The following is an 18304-nucleotide window of genomic DNA, read 5'->3' on the forward strand; positions in this document are numbered from 1 at the left end:
CCTTGTAAGATCAAATGAGCAGGTGCAGCGTAGCCTTGAATTTCAGATAATTCAGTCATGCAATACAGATTTGAATGACAATGTTTTTGTATACAGCGAACTCAGTCAAAATCACCCTCAGTCTCAGTATCCATTTTTGTTGTCAGCGAAGCGAACAAACTATATCACAAGTAGGAACAACAAGTTCTGATTGTTTCATCTATAGTTTTAACAAGTCGGACTTTTCCCTGCCAGTACCACCTAATGTGAAAACCTGTGAGATCTGAGCGCACTTATTACCCTATGCTACAGCAGCGTATCTGGAATTGTTTACACTCTGCATGTCTGCTTCTGTACTTTGACTGTCTGTGGATAGAAATGTTCAAAAGAATAATATTGTAACCATGAAAAAAAAAAATGAGTCTCAAAACTTAAGGCTGCATCTAAAGTAAGTGCTCTTCAAGAAGTACCAGACACTTATACAATGTGGTAATGTCTACGAGAGTACTTATGGGTCATTGAAACTAGTATGATCGCATCATGAGATTGTCTCTCGCTTTTTTTCTCATTTTTGCTACATCAGTCAGAGTTCCCGCTGGTATTGATAACATTTTTAAATGCGCTGAACCCACTTCCTGCATTTAATCAAATCCAGATTGGAGATCCAGAGAGTCTTGTCTGCAGCTTAACATCATTTGAAAAGAATCCCACCAACCAACTCAAAAACCATTCTCCAGCACTGATATTTCTACTTCTTTGACCAACATGTTAGTTGCCTTTCGCTGAGGCAAGACTTTCTACTAAGCTGGTTCCAAAATTGCAGGGATCAAAAGAGGACATGGAGCATTAACCAAAGTGAAACCTCTGCCTGGAAAAAAAGGAAGGAATGAAGAAAATGACACCTCCTCTTGCAAAAAGATTGACAGGACCAAATTACAACAGGTCAGGGCATTACTTAAACAATAAAAGGCAGCACTTCACAAAAAAAACATGAAAAGAGGGAAAAAGGTGTTTGGAATGATGCACCTGTTTGATGCCAAAAAAACCCTATCTGTCACTAAGCTGACAGGTAGAACACAGGACATCAGGCTGTATTAAAGGAAATGCTGAATGACAGATAATACATGCTGTCAAAAGAAGTCGTTACCTTTCAGATAACTCTCATTCTTTTCTAAAATACATTAGAAATAACAGGCACTGATCTGGAATGGTGGCACAAAAGTAGCAGCCAGTTGCAGCAGCTCCGGTCAAATTGGAACTTCTTAGTATCTTCTTCACCTATCTTGACTTTAAATGTGTTTCTTTAAGTGAAAACACAGTTTTTTAAAAAATAATTTTCATTGCATGTTTGAAGGAAGTCATCTGACATCTGTTAGAATTTGTAACCATGCCAATGGGAGTAAATTGAGCTTTCCAAAGCCTAAACAAATCCCAGAATAAGACCTCAAATCCAGACTAGTGGAAGAGGGAGCAGCTGAGTTTGTAGATCAGAGGCAAAATGGAGAACAATGAGGAGAAAGTTCAAATCATTTCTTCCCTTTATTGTCATGGGAAATGTGCGATACCTGAGAAATAAAACGGACAAGCTTTGAGCACAGATGAGGACACAACATGGAACATCAGGAAGGCAGGATTATGCATTGACTTCAATACTTCTCTAGCTGGCTTTCAGATTTTAAGGCAGACAGAGAATAAAGACATAGAGGGAAGAGTACAGAAGGAGGAATTCTGTGTTTGTGAAAAACAGATGTTGTAATCCTTGATATGTTACTGAGAAGGATGCACCCTGCATGATGAACTGTTGGCTCTTAGTTTCAACCAATGCTGTTTTCCAAGAGATATAACCTATGTTACCGGCCAAAGCTGAATGTGTCGTCATCAGCTCAGTGTTTGCCAAGATAGAAACACAACAACATAATGCATTCATGGTGACCTCCGGACATTTCAACACCAACTCTATACTACACTCCAACTTTCAGATAGTTTGTCACTCAACTGATTTATTTATTCTTTTTTATAAAATACAGGTTAAAGGTGGTTTCACAGCACTGTGGACTTTTCTACATTGACAGAAAACATTCTAAAGTCACAAGTTGAGTAAAGAGTTGTTTTTCCTGTCACAGTATATAACATGTGTTTGTATGTTTGTTAGCCAGCAAGGTCAGTTGAAATATAAAAGAAAAAGAGACATCCAGTCTTTGTTTAGTGCACCAAACCATCAAGTAACTTGCAATGTCACTAGTAATATCAGAGACAGAAAAAGTCTTAATAACAAAGTTCTAATGAAAATGTTTCATAATGGTGTTTTAATAAGAGAAAGGAACTGTAAAATGAGTTGGGCTCTGACAGACAGGGGCAGACAGAGAAGCAGAGAGTTTCTGGTAAGTTTGCCGATCTCTCATCAGTTATATGAAATATGGACCGCTTTCACATTTAGAACTGTTAGAGTAAATACAGCAGTTTTTTTTACTGAATATTGTGGTCGTTCTGAGTATGGAAAAAAACCTTCATTTGTCAGAGAAGAAACACTGTTCAGAGTCAGTGAGAGAGGTGGGAGTCGGAGTCAGGGAGAAAACCTAAGACCTCAAATGACTGCACAAGGGACAGGATCACACTGAATGATGATAAAACTACTGAAGCAACCTTCCCTTCTGCCAACACACACACGCACACACAAATACTCAACGTTGACATGGAAATGAAATATCTGCCCATGGGAGCACCTGACTGGCTGACAAGCTAACAGACCGACACTGCCATCCCTTGGGCCAAGCAGCCAGTATGACTAAAAATGAATGTGACAACATCTAACCTACAGAAATGCAAAGAAATAAAAGAAGCCTGGCAAAAGTGTCTTTGTCTGAAAAATACTTTTGCTGGGCTGGACTTCGATTGTAGTCTCTACATCATTTAACACGATAAGTGCAGAGGCACTTGGCTCTACACTTCTGTCCCCTTGTATCACAACCTTTCCACCAGAGAGGAAATTGCATGAGATGGCGGTCTCTTGTGTATCAGAGGCACCGGAGAGCCACCAAAATCTGCCCCCCTCACACCCATTCACAGCTCTCAATACACCAGGGTCTGAAACCCCACTTACCTCATCAACAAATTGCTTTGAGGTGAATAGCCCTCAATTTATGAATTTGCATAAGTTATTTCGGCAGCCTGGGCCAGTCCAATTAATATTTATGGGCCATGAGCGATTCTCTTCCTGAGCAGGAAACTTGGAAAAGCAGGCCTCTAATCGCCGATGTCAAAATTTGCCCTGTGGAACATCCACACTGACCATGAAGGAGAGGCTGAATTTGTAAGTTCACAACATGTTTATTTGAGCTCTGACATCCACAAGAGCTTTCGTGTACAGAAGCACAAACACTACTGCACCATAAAATGGAACATGGCCCCAAGAAAACCCCCCCGGCAGTTCTCACAGCTAATCCCCACATCTTGGTCACGTGGTTGTGTTGCTACCAGACAAACTGAGCACTTGGCTTGCCAGATATGAAAAGCTGTTTTTCTTCTTTTGAGGTAAAATAAATACAAATATTCATCTAAGCCGCCTAGGGTATTAGAAACCAAAACAGTATGAAACATTAGTATTTCTAATGCAGGTGACATTATGCCGATGGCCAGAAGAAGAAAAAATGTGTCCATTTACCAGAGAGAAAAGTGGCCCATCTGGAAATGCTGAGTGCCAACAACGACTGGGAGCTCAACAGCCGTAAAATATTGAGATAAACACTTTATGCTGCAAAATACCTGCACACAAACATCCCCGGGGAATTCCTAGAAATCAGCTGTACGGCTGAACGCTAACGTTCCCGTTCTCCAGGACAGTGTTTCCATCAACCTCAAGTGGATAAACAACTTCCCTATCAGAACTCTGACCAACATAGAGTTTGTTTTACAGTCCTGTAGCAACTCAAACATGCTCAGTGTCTCTTTGTGTTGGTCTTGGGGGTGGAATGGGGTCAAGTTTGATTAGTGAATTAGGAAGCAGTCTCTCAGCATGCTTAGCTTCACTCATGAGCTGAGGCCACCAGCACTGTCCTTTTTCCCTTAGTCATAGACTTGTTTAGTGAGAAAACCTCTGCAGTTTAAAAACAACCAACTTATCTGAAAACCACGAGTTTAAAAGAAGATTTTAACATCTTTCCAATGGACTTTAACAAAGCAAATGACTACGAAAAAAAATTATGCTTTATGTAAAGACAATATTAATCAATACTATTGATACCAAGTTCTCTAAATTTGTCTGGTATTTAAAGGAAAATGTTACACGAATCGAAAGATGAGCAATCTAATCAGACATAGTCAGAAATGACATTGACTACATTTGGATTCATTTATGCAGTTACATTTTGAGCTTTTCCAAGAAATCCACATGGTGTTTCTGCACTCAGTCAGAGTATCAAAGCTGGACTCGTTCCTGATTGGCCTCTCTCTATCCGAACAATCGCTGAAATCCTTGCAATCAGGCCAGTTTGCAGAGCTGGAATGGCAAAGACTCACCTCAGCAGGTTTGCTTCATCTGAATTGCAGGGGCTGCAGCGGCCGATTAGCAACGGTCCAATTCTTGTGACTGTTCTGCTTGTGAGGACTTAAGTTTTTCAAATGAATAAAAATAGAAAAAAATAAAGGAGTTACATGCTGTCATAAACTTCCAACACAGTCCAATTTAGAAAATAACAGATGCAGCTGTGCCTTTATTTGTCTGTGAGTTTATCTTTGCAGTAACGGCGCTGTGAGAGGTGACAGTTGAGGAGTATTAAAGTATGAGTGCATCATGCCGCTATTTAAGTCATTGCACCTGGCAGGTTAGTTGGCAGTGGATAAAAGAAAGGGGAAGTTGTGGAAACACTCTGAGACACCTGAGGCAAGTGGCAGAGGGCTGTATCTGTTTAAGCACTAACACACACGTGAGCTTTTAGAGAGCTAAAGCACCAGGCATGCACTCTGGAATCAGTCCAAGCAGTACAAAAACCCAAACATGCAATAGCTCTACAATTTTACAAGCTAGTGATTGTTGAGATGAAAACTATGCCAATGAATCCAATATCCTCGAACCGTTTTTGACAACAGCTGAACAAATGACATTTTCCCCGGGTAAATCGAGCTGATCTGTTATAATTTGAAGTTCTTCAGAGACAAAAGAAAATAGCAACTGAATCTTATATGCATTGGAGCAAAAACAACATATGTGTGTACACAATCATCCTAATATATGATACGAAATCATGAACCACAACAAGTAACAAAAATAGTTAAGTCAATAAAGGGATTATGAATATTGATACAGAAGTAGCACATTTATGACCTCTCCTCCAAGAGAGCACTTCCCTCTCTGTTCAGCAATAAAGCACTGGTTATAGGATCTCCCCAACATCGCCATATTTCTCTTTATACAACTCTGTCACATTTTCTCTGCCCCCAAGCTGGCTGAATACTTATATATCCGCTCAGGCAGAAAGGCACAGCGTAAGGATTAAGGGCTTGGATGACAAGGGAGGGCATGAGGAAAGATGAATCTGTAAAAGGTTTATTGCTGTGGTCAAGATTCTAAAGGTTAGCAAGAAGTCAGCTCTGACATATGCAATAAAAACAAAAAATAAACAAACAAAGAAACATTCAAAGGCCTCTTGTCGGAGGGGGGTTAAGGGAAGAGTGTCTTATCCTCCTGACCAAGATAAAAGCATTTCCTGTTTGACAGAGTAAGCGAGTTTTGGTTGTAGTACATCAAAGCCTTTATAGACCAAGGTCTTTTTAACATTTCAAGTGCTTTACACAGCTTCCTGTTTAATAAGAATTCAGCTTCCATCCATTCTAATGTTGCCATTGTGTCATTTGAAGCTTCCTTCTGTGCCTCTTTTTTTTTTTTTTTTAACAAAAACCCCAGTGGACATGTATGGGCTGTCGTTCTGTGAACTGGCGATCTGAAGTGTGGGGATGATGCGCAGCTTCCTGTCAAAAGGAAACAGACAGGGAAGTCTCCTGAAACTCTACTGATGCCATGTCTGCATTTCTAACTGAAGGCTTAGTCTGATAGACCGTATCATATCAGGACATCTGCAGTTGCTGCATAAAGAAAAAAAAGCAGTTGAAGAGGAATGCCATCTCCATACACCTCAGGCAGCCTGTCAGCCTTTTGTTACGTTTGACCGGAAGACAATTGTCTAATTCGGAGGCAGATCATTTCTACTTCCTAAAGGGGAAAAAATACACTGCTCCTGGGACAAAAAAATATTGGTTTTGTAAACTAAGATAACAGCCAAAATAGTACTGCATCTCCTCATCAGGCGGTAACAAAGCTTACAGCTACAGATAATTGTGTATGAATAAATGGCCAAGGACAATCCATCTAATAGTGAAATAGTTTTAATTCCAAAAAAATATTCAAAGGCTTAGATTTTATACTCTAAATTGCTATTCGAGAGGATAGAATTTAGTTTAAACCCTCAGTCAGCATTGAATATTGGAGAAGCCTGCCAATAAGATTTTTATCTGATGAACTGCTCCAAAACGTAAACATGGACTGAGCTTTGTACTGCGACTCCATCTGTCAAAGGATGAGAAAGAGAACTTTTTTAAACTGTAGCTGCAGTGTGACAGTCTGAAAGGCAGTTTTAGATGACAGGTTAGTGGGAGCGTGGCCTACAATTGTTGAGGCTAATGTGTCTTCAACTGAAAAGATGAAGAATTGGGGGGAAAAAGGGTGGTAAAAATGAGATAATAAGGTACAGGCATGTGTCCATGACTGAGACAGACAGAGAGACATGAACAGTACCTTGATAGAATTGAAGGGATACAGGCCAAGCTAAAAATCTTTTGTTTTAATAGTTCTTTTAACAGCTGCTTGCTATTTGAGAGCAGATAATCAGTGAAGAATATCCTGATGTTTGCTTTGCAACCAGAATTAATAATCTGCTAAATGTTAAAGCTGTTATAATCCAATCTGAGCCTTACCTATGCAGTAGCAGAGAATGATGGACAGTACCACTGCTATGCCAACAGCGATCAGGGCCGTGCATTTCCAGGAACAATGTTTGGGTGACTTCTTAAACTTGAAAGCTCCCCTGGACAGGCTGTTTCTGGGCAAAGGGCGAGCAGGCGTGGAGTAAACAGTCCCCGTTGCCATAGTGTAACCAGGGGCTGCGGCGCCAAAGAAAGGTGTTGTACCTGTGCCCGTTTTAAATAGAAAGTGCCTGTAGAAGAAGAAAACAGAAAAAAAAGGGAGAACAGATTATTTTATATTATTATTCTATTATGTATCATGAATTAAGAAAGCTCACTTTGCAGCAGCTACAATAGCCTACTTAGCTGTACCGTAGACTCATTTTTACTGGTGGCAGTGAGTAGCTCAAATGAGTCCAATTCAAATTGACAAAAAGAAATGAAGAAAAAAAAACGAAAAAAACGCAAAATAATCACCCAGGTTAAACACAGCTAACACCACTGTAACTCCCAAGTGCGTCACACGACAGGAGAAACTCTGTTACAATCTAATATCCCATATTATCCTGACATTGAAAGAGGTTACCAAAAAGCACCTCATAAAAAACAATCATCTCATTCTTGCCCTTTTACAACCAGGCCTTTGCTAATAGCCCATTATACCTGGGGTAATTAACAGGGTTTAATCAAATGCACTACGGAGTGATCGTCTTATTAACTTTTAAACCCCACGTGAAAAGCTCTTAAGTAAATGAATTAAGCCTAGTTGCCACTCTTGCCACTACTTAGAAATTAATACCCAAATGCCTTCAGGCTAATGGGGACAGCAGAGGAAATTGGACAGATTGACCAAGCACTGCACATGTTATCCCAGTCCTCAACTGTAAAATGTCAGTGCTGTTCCATTTCTACTGAAAATAAATTATATTTAAAAACAAAGGCAAAATGCATAAAGTTTTACTCAAATTAAATGAAACTTCAAATGAAACGCTTAAATTCGTCACAGAGTGGGGTTTAGTAGCACGGCATAAGCTTGAGTGCTATCGGGATTAAGAATGCAAAAGCCAATACAATAAACTTTTTTTCTGTTTTTATCTTTGTTTAAAGGTTTAAAAAAATTGACAAAGTATATGGAAAAGAAACACTCTAGTCATTTCATTATTCAGGAGAGGTTGCTCCGCATGAACACTTCACATGCACCCTTGCACACAACATTACACTTGAAGGTGCCTGCCCAGCTCTACAACAGTGATGTCTATTCAACTGGAACATTTTGGGTTAAGTGGCTTAAAAGTGCCACTCAAACTGTCTGGAAGGTGAGGTCAAGGTGTTTCAAACAACCAGCGAAAAAACATAAACAAATCGCTGTGGTCTAGAAATAAAATACATAAGTAAAGAGTTGAAGCACACTTGTATATATATATATATATATATATATATATATATATATATATATATATATATATATATATATATATATATATATATATACACCAGTGTGCTATATATATTTTTTTATATAAATACACATCTTGTACTTTCTGTTCTTTAAAAGTTTCACACAACCCTCACAAGATGTGTTTAATGTGTTGAGTGGATCCCTCAAGGAGAGGTTTCCACAGTAACCACTAAGTCAAATACACCAACAAAATGATAAACCAGTGTTTGCTCATCAATTATTTGTGCAACATCTATGAAGTCTCCATGTAATTTTGTAAAGGCTGTGATGCTGTAATAAAAAGCACGAGCACGGCAAACTTTAGTGGAAAATCCTGAAGCTGAGCCGTTAAAAAGATTGAAAGTCCATATGAAAAACAACTTGCTAATAAGAGATTTACTTTTTTCATGACGTTAACTGAGAGTCGCTATGTTTCATGGATGCTGTGAATGCACCGAAATTCTTGTATCTTAACTATTAAAATAATTTACTATGATATATTGCTCTTTAGACAAAATGCGCCTCCTGTGTTGAGTGAAAAAAATGACATATTTCCGACTGTTACAGAGAAAATGTTTGTCATAAAACAATGCTCATATTTCTGTGCTGCCGCTGATATTTCAGGGGCTCTGTGTCTCACGTGAAGACGTCTCTGAGGTAAAACCTTCTCTGATCAATTCTTGACTAAAAGATCAAATGTCAGATTTGGATCTCGAGCTCCTTGATGCCCCAACTGACACGTGCCATCATGATCAGACAGGGATTCCATTTAAAGGTTACGGTACCTCACTGTTGGAATGACAATGCATCAGGCCTCTGAAACTTGGGACAGATCAGATTCCTCAGTCTGGAACAATGCGTACTGCAGCTGCAGAAGCAGACTCGGTAATATACAGTTGGGTATGAATTGAGGTCAAAACTTGCTCGAATGGTGGAGGCGGCAGACGTGTAGTCAGACGCGCAGGCAAATAGACACTGCTATCTGGGGAGTTAAGAGTAAGTAGATGCAATCTGATGAGGTAGACAGAAAAGGATGTGAACGCACGTGCTCGTCCATGTGTGTGCCAGGAGAGTTACGTATTCGATTTGAGGAAGGTGAATATGTATTGCAAGTTGGGGAGATTATCTAGAAACAGCATTGCCTGTAAACAAATGCAGTGAAATCTACGTGGACTCTTATTTAAGCCATGCTATGAATATTTTATGCTCCCATGGCCTTCAAGTCAAAGGTACCCAAACTTCCAAACACCACAATCCCATTTGTAGTGCAGCACTGTCATATTGCACATGAGACACTGAAAACAGAGTAGGCATTTAGCTGACGATTATTGGACAAATAAGCAAACACCTGAATATTTAAACAAAAAATAGAGCTTGTTTTCCTTTACTCGTTGAATAATGAGTGTGCATACATAGCAAAATACGATGCATGATGCTGGTTGCTGAAAATGGAAAAATCTGCTACATGTCCAGTTTTAATAACCCATCTTCTCAGTCTGATAAAGTACGAGGGAATCTGAAAGTTGTCAGCGTCACCGAGACAAATTCTTATCAAGGACATTTAATGCACTTGACATTTAGAGTAATTCTGATGCTGATGGTTTTCATGTTACACACCCCCTCTGCCCTATTTTTTTCTTTAAAAAAGCGGACTGATAGAGTCTAAAGATGAAATGCTGTTGGACATGATTAACAAACAGTAGACTGGTGTAAATGTCTCCTGCTATAGACACTGGATGACCGGCTGTAATTGATTACAGCCAGTGTGATGCAACAAGGCACATTACTATGCTAATCCAGCCAATGGTGTGTTGTGAGTGCAGGAGAGGGAGACAGAGAGGAGACAATCAAGAGAGTGTGAGACCGAGAGGGATCGTGAGTAAATGAATGCCCTTGTATCGGTGAGATCGCAGCGTGTTGGTGTGCACGCCTGTCTGTCCCATTGAGGAGCCTGTAACACAAAAGCAGCCTGGTCTTCTCTGCTCTCACAACATTGCTTGTCATCATGATGACATCTGAAAACATGCTCAGAGAGGACAAAAGACTAAACAGTGAGTGGGTGGATGTGTCCACGGCTAAGCTCCAGCTGTAAGAGCACACGAGAAACAATGAGAACCGACAGCCTCAGAATATGTAATCTGCCTGTTAGCCGCCATTCTGCGTTAGCTTTAGCATTCCAAGGTGAGAGCTGGAATAATCAGGCTACTTTAAATAGGGTCAAAAAGGGGAAAAAAATAAAAATAAATGAGCACAGATGTGGTTCAACATTGCAGTGACTTGTTTTCACACTTGCTGTGCTGCTGTTGTGATCTCCCCATCAGAGCACCACCTGCCCTGTCGGCAGGGAGTCTGCTAGCAGGTGCTATTCTTGTGCAGCTCGCATTGCACCTTGTGAATGTATTTCAGTGTCATCCCGCCCAAGGAAATCAGCATGGTGCCATCTTGAGTCGCTCCAACAGAGTGCTCATATTGTTTGCACATGGGGTTTATCATATTTAACGAGTATGATTATATTTGACAGAAGAAAAGCTTAGCTCTTTTGTACATATTGTATGATGGTCTAAGGATTGTAACTGTGAAAATCACAGTTGCTTAATTCTGAGACAGTTTGGGTGAATGTATCTCTCTGCAAGATGGTTAAATCCGTAATATTAAATGAATTTTTATGAGTAACTATTTAGATTACTCCTTACTGTGTGACACATCTGGAAAAGATGTGCAGTGCGATGCCAGCGGCATTAACAGTTTAAGCATTAAAATAAAAAGGAAAATATTGCAGTACTCTGAAAAAAAATAAATACAGGAATGTGTCCTTGGCATTAAATATGTTGGCAAAATAAATGAAAAGGGCAACACATGAGAAAAATAAAAAGAAAATACATCTTGAGGATTACTACTTTGCCAACATTGCCATCCAGTTTGGCAGGTAACCAGCAAATACTGAAAGCTCCTCTCTGTTCCACAGGGATAGTTGGCTGATATCTCACACATGACTAATCAGTCCTGCTGCAATCATGACATAGTGGCTGGTACACACGGAATAAAAAAAGTTCAATCCCCGCCCCCCACTCAGATGTGGAGCACGACTGACTCATGATTTACATGTGATTGCCACACAAACCTGTACACACATACACACATATACACACACACACACACACACACACACACAGACACACACAGACCAAATCCTACTTGAATTACCGCTCTCATTCTTTCTCACCCTCGAGAACAATTCTAGCACATTTTCCATCAGGAAAATGAACTGTATGTGGGACACTGAGGTGTATGATGATTTTAGAGCTGAGACATAATTTCATTTCATTGAAAGACTCCCTTGACACATGAATCCGATGAGGATTGACAGTACATTTATAAAAGCAACATGTATCGAGGAAGACCTTCAAAAGACTCCTGTATTTGAATCTCATTGAATCTATGTGCAGAAATAGTGGGCTCCAAAAGACATTCATATTTGAGAGCAGATGCTTACCTTACTTTATTCACTGGAGCACATACACTATAAAGCTACAGCTTATGCCATACAGGGATCAAAAATACAAGTTTCCCTCCCATTGGTATTACCTATTTTAAACAAAGGCTTAAGTACTGCTCAAAAATAATTACTCCATATGTGCATCGGTCTCTTGAGAGAGAAACATGGCATTTCATTATAAAAGGAAATTCAAGGGAATATTTCTAGTTGAAAATCTCACAAAAAAAATCAAATAAATGCTTCAGTCAAGCCAAGAGATGAGTAAGGAAAACCTGCAGGGTTTATTAAAAGTACCCCACACTTTTTAGATGTGAATGTCTTCTCAACACTTGAGAATAACAACAGTTGGCAAGCAGAATCACGGTTCTGTGGCCAACTAATTCAGCCCCTTAGACTGAGTGGTCTTAGCATGAAGCAGAACAAAAAGTCAAGTAGAATCATTTCGAATAAGCATCTGAAGTTTATATTTGATCTACGTGTTCTGTACAAAAATATAGCCGAGCACAAGCTGAAATACAAGTTCATGCTCATTTCATTTGACTTTTTCAGAACTGTTAAGGAAATGCTTCTTGTGTGTAATGTTATCTTCATAAACTGCAAGAGTAAAAGAGCCTAAATCAAATTCAGTTTCAAATCAGCTTTGACAGAATTATCACAGTGGGATCAGTGACTTTATTCAATGATCAGCAGTTACAGAGTGCAGCACTTCACTCATTTCAAAGAAAACTGAAAGCTAGTTGGTACAGAGGCAAATTAGCACACTCGTGCTTTGAAGACCAACACTTCTATGGGACGTTATACATGCATATTTCATTACAGCTAATTGCTGTAAAAGCTGTTAAAGCTGTCAAATGAGTGCTTTATTTTCAAAGGGGTCATCATATCACAGAAAATATATCAAACAAGATCATAATATTGTGATTTATTCTTGAGACTTTTTTAATCAAATGCCTTGTACTGAATAATTTACTGTCTGCACATATGACCAGGTCTGCTGTGCTGCATGAGAAATAAAGTCCATGTCACTGCTGAGGACCCAAATGAGATTCACATCCCTGCGGTACCTGGGGCTATCTCCATCACACATATGCTATGCCTGGACCTCGCTGCCCCCAAACCCCCTGAGGGCAGCCTAATGAATACATTCTTGAGCTTCTGTTTACACTTCCCAACCCGGTGGTTTTCTTGACATCTGTAATTATGTTCTGAACTGGGTCTTCCCTTTTTGGCCCCATTGGTTCACAGCAGCTCTCTGTTCCCACCCACTGACAAGCACTTGATTTAGAGTCCACTGTGGTGATAGTGATGTATGCCTTGGCTGATGATAGGTGTGTACATATTGTTTTGTCGATAGAGCTAAGACAGCTCAAGGTCATTCCACGGTTAGTATTCAATCACTGCATCTCTCTGGGAAAGTGAAATTGTCACTGCCTATCCCAGCTGATTCAGATCACTCCAGAGGTTGTTGCTTCATGCTGCTACTGACAAAAATTCAAAGTTTGTATTCATCTAAGCCTCAGAGTGGGTACATTGTGCCAGGGAAATATTGGGCTAAAATACAGTCATCTTCTTCGAGGCCATTCCTGAGTCAGAGTGCAATGTTCCACACTTTAATAGCCAAGATATTTTGAGCTTGCTGATTAGATGTAACTGATGTTTCAGAGGCAAAACTTGGCAGACTGTACAACTAAGCAGTATCTTGCGCAGCAAATTTTGTTATAACACAAAATCCGCTTACCAAGTTTCTTGTTAAGTTATAGCCTCTTTGATTCTAACTGGCAAGCTCTCCGATAGTCACACACTCCACTCTAATCATGAACTCTCCTTCTCACCATGGGCCAGTCTTATGTCTAGTAATCAGCCTTTAAGAGTAGGTGATTACAAAAAGAAGAAAATCAGGGAACATTGTGGCCATTAATCAAACTCAGCTGGAACCACATTATGTCATGCCCAATTTGCGGTGTAATAGTTTAACCTGATGAGGGGTGGTCCTTAAAATTGGCTTTAAAAAAAGCCATCCTTAAATATTTTAAATCCTAGAGTGAATTATCATTTTATTACCCCCTTCTGTTTGGAGGAATGACACTAAAACACTAATAAAATCATCAGCTTGAAAGAATAGCTGTTCTTTTTTAAATTTATTTATCTATTAATTATATTTCCCAGTATTTCTTAGCCTAGTTGCTGGAAATATCCGTTGCATATTTGGCATTCCCAAAAGAACTGTATACTAAAATACATCAATGATACTTGGTTTGAAAAGTATTGTACCGCTGTCTAGTTTCTTATTTGAACTTGGTTCTATTTGCTATGACAATGAAACACACTGTGGTATTTCAATGCTATGAAACCTTTTGCCATCATATGAAATATTGCCCACACATGTGAGTTTTTTTTAAACTGCTGATTATGCTGCCAGTATTTTAAACTGCTCATAAGGATGAATTTATTCCCATTGAAATTGTTTGTCTCCAAAGTGCAACAAAGTGCACCAGCATACTACTTTTAGAAAATGAAAATGATTGGAGAGAATCATGGATTACGGACTTGTTGACAACCAAAAACTGTATTCTACCATAGCTGAGAAACACTCAAAACAAATGGCTTCGAAATAGGTGGCGCTTGCCTTTCTACCACGAGCTGCTGGGGAAAGGGTGAAAATATCTCTAAAACAAGCATACCAAACAAGACATCACCTTAAAATAATTTTATGAAAGATCTTTTGGATTCTTTTTAATTTTGTTGTTTTACCATGCCAGTAAATCTAAATGAATTCAATTTAGGATCTTATTGTTTTCCTAAAATGAGCTAAATGTTTAAGTGGTGGAGATCTAACTGATCATATGAAGCATGTCCACATTGACAATAGTTGAAATATTTATATCTTTATGAGTGGTACTACACCTACTCTGAAGTAGGTTAATTTGGTCACTAGTGACCTGATGGATGAAAAGAGGTTAAAACTGGCCTGAAAATAAGCCATCCATGAATACTTTAAATCCCCAAGAAAATTATTATTTCATTACTCTCTCATATTTGGGTATATATATATTTGATTGACACTAAATAATTAATAAAATCATCTGCAGAGAATTAGTGGAAGCATCTAATTATTTGTTATCATTTTGATTCTCATCTTTTTAATTCCCAGTGCCAAGCACACCCAAAGTTGGTCAAAGACTTTAGTATGCAACGGTAAATTACCTATGAGACCAGAAACTACCCTGCGAGTCAGTGTGTTTTAAGAAAATGAGCGATTATCTGATGTCTCTATAACACACAAAACATACCAGAGGATTGATGTGACAGATTTAAAGCATACAAATCTAGTAAAACTTAATTATACGCACATTCTCCTCTAAATGTTTTTACTTGCAAAAATCTAAAATTCCATAGAATAAGTCTTGAACGTTTAACTTAAATAAACACTTTAAACTATAACTTGCTAATTTATTTATATCGTTCTGCTTTCTGATTCAGTGAATATGACATTTTGACCTGGATTTTCTAGTTCTGTTGTAGGTCACTGTGGCTGACTCACCTGCTCTCCAGGGCCACATTGCTGCCCAGGACCCAGCTGTCCTGCAGCTGGACGCATTCCGCCGTACTCTGCAAGTCGGCCGCCAGGCCGCCTGTGGGTGGTGGACTCGGGCTCCTTTGATTGGCCAGCGAGCTGCGGCTCAGTGAGGTGATGGACGGGTGCTGCTTGTGTGGAGGCGGGGCTGGCGGGAGAGGAGGTGGGGCCTGTTGACTAGACAGATGGTCACCTGGGGGTGAACAAGAAGACACACATCAGAATATTAGTTTAAGTATCCCTAGTGTTGGCAAAATATAAACCGAAAAAACTGTTCTTTGTTTTGCTGACTAAATTCCACCCGGGGTGAGAAACTGTGAAGAAACAGCAGATGGGTAAGACGCAACTGCCTTATATGCAAGATATGACAGCATACAGCCACTTAACAGGCCTAGAAAAGTAAATACAACCAAGAGCAAGACATAAAAATGAGATGCAACCACTGCGAAAAAACGGAAAGAAGAGCCGCTTTTATGGCGATGCACATAATAATTGTCACAAAACGCCAAACGGCTGACAGTTGGGTTCTCTTAAACAGAAGGTCACTTAAAGAGGCAGATGTTCTTTTATGGGCGCTTAACACAATGTTTCACGTTTGATTACAGCCAGAGAAGACTCTCAAATAACTAATGACCAGAACATCCATTAGAGCTCTGAGAGAACAGGTTTTCCAATTTCACACAAAGCTGTGTAATTGGCCCCCAGAATGGCATGTGGTGATTATCTATCCATCTTCCCTGTTTAAAAGGTAAAAACCCACAGTGCTGACAATTCTGATTTGCTCCAATGAGCCCCAAATGGGTATCATCTTTCTCGCCTTACAAAGGCTTCGAGAATATTGAGAAACCTAGGAGCTGTGTCTGTCAGGAGCTTCTGTTGTTTTTGCATTGACAGCATGAATTTTTTTAAGAGCCTTAAGGAATTTAGATTTCAAGCATATATACTGACTGGAGGTCAGTGCATGATTTAACCTTTGCTTTCTCATGCATGTATACAAAGATCAAAATCCGCTTTATGCGACTGGCTGCACAGAACAACTCACTGAAAGGACACCAGCCAATGTTTTGAATAGGGTATATTAATGACCATGAAGTTTGTGTCCTTGTGTGTGTGTTTCCACTTTTCAGCGTGCCCTTCTATGCATAAAACGAGCCGTTCAATGCAGGCAAATGAGCCGTTTGGTTCCACACAGCTAAGAGGAAACAGGAATGCCATTCAGAGCAAGGCAATCATTTCCACTGCTTTGAGGTAAAAACCTTCAGGCTACTGTACATGCAGCCTATTAGTACAACTGAAGACTTCCCTATCGTGTTCAATATAGGAATACATCAAAAATATACTTAAAAGGAATGCTGTCATAAAATTGATTATTAAGAATAAAGCTGGTCTCTATTTATTTATTTACAATGACACTGACCTTTGGAGTACAGATGCATAAACATGTTTTTATAATAAACTGTAGAAGATCCGTTTCATCTTCAGCCAGACAGATGGACAGGTAGGTAGATAGCAAATAGACAGAATAAGGAATAATAAGAATCCACAAAGCTGGTGCAGAAGGCCAATCTAGGATTAATTACTTCCTGACTGCAATTACACAGCAACAGCATGCGGTCATGAAGTCCATGAAAGCAAAATCATCAGAAGCAGATGAAGGTTGTTTTTTTCTCTTTTTTGTGGACTGTGATTAGAGTTTTATCAAACCCAATCAAACATGATCCCCTCATCACCCCATGCCATCATGTTCAAAGCCGGTTCTGATTTTTAAATTAAGCATGAATTACCAAACATCAGTTGCAGCACTGGCATTTGAAAAATGTAAGAGTGCCATGACTTAGTGATAACGAATACAAGACATCCACTCATCTCCTGGGCGAGACTCTGAGCCCTATTAGAAAAGTGCTTAGTAAGCTGATAGAAAGCCAGGTTATCTACCAGTGTTGGCTGGTTTTACTTCACCTCTGGGCCTTCTTTCACTGTTCGAGCCTGCATCACCCACGGGCTCCACTTCACTTTCGAGCTGTAACATTTTCATATAATCAGCCTGCACTAATGTAACAGTGTGATGCCAGTAGATAGCGCAAGGAAATGCAGCAGAAAGGATCCAATTGGTTAAGAAATGCAGAAGATTATCGAACATTAAGGCAGGTATATGTTTGACAGCCAGAGAGGATTATTGTTAGAGGTAAATGAAAAGCTCTTAAAATACAATTAACTCCCCCTTTTTTTCCATAAAATACAAAAAAAATTGTATAGTTCTATCTTCCCTTTCGTTTCACTCCCAGCAGATGGCCAGTACCTGAAAACTTATTTTCCATTATACATTACAAATAAAGATACATGACAGCTATTGAACAAATCTGTATCCATTTATCTTTATGTCTACATATTGATCTCAGGATCTTGACTGTCCTTGTTCAGTTTACTGCTACCCCGAGAGCTTCAAAATGCAGCACAGGCTACCTTCAAACCTACAAAAATATCCAGTATGCAGTGCAGGTGTGTTATGGTTGATGGGAATAGCGCGATCGTTTTTAGCATCATCTGAAAGCACAACGCAATTGAGATGTTAAAAGGTGCGCCTGAAGCGTAACACGAAATGAACAGATTTGTGGGCGAGAGCACAGCACAACAAACCAAAACATTCTGAAGAGTGGGATTTGGCACGCACTAAATTTAAGTCTGTATTCCCACAATGAAATATGGAAGCATTAACTCCCATGAAGGAATAACACCTACTGTATGCAAAGATTGTAACAGGGCTGCTCTGACACTCTTCATTTATGTGCCTGTAACCTAGAAATATCCAGCCTGAAAAAAACCACTGCCTGACATTTGCAAAAAAAAAAAAAGATGTATATTG

General features: G+C 39.4%; 1 protein-coding gene across 6 annotated transcripts in view; it reads right to left on the reverse strand.

Moving 5' to 3' along the window:
- The window catches only part of LOC142397988 (teneurin-3), a 142365-nt gene that overhangs the window by 69015 nt on the left and 55046 nt on the right, over positions 1–18304 (reverse strand). For all 6 annotated transcript variants that reach the window (XM_075481871.1, XM_075481868.1, XM_075481867.1 and 3 more), the window contains exons 4-5: positions 15409–15634; positions 6946–7184 (exon numbers count right to left, since the gene is read on the reverse strand). In XM_075481871.1, coding sequence (XP_075337986.1) covers positions 6946–7184; positions 15409–15634 — 465 coding nt within the window. The remainder of the gene's footprint in view (positions 1–6945; positions 7185–15408; positions 15635–18304) is intronic.

This window comes from Odontesthes bonariensis, chromosome 13 (genome assembly GCF_027942865.1).
Source record: "Odontesthes bonariensis isolate fOdoBon6 chromosome 13, fOdoBon6.hap1, whole genome shotgun sequence".
Classification (NCBI taxonomy): Eukaryota; Metazoa; Chordata; class Actinopteri; order Atheriniformes; family Atherinopsidae; genus Odontesthes; species Odontesthes bonariensis.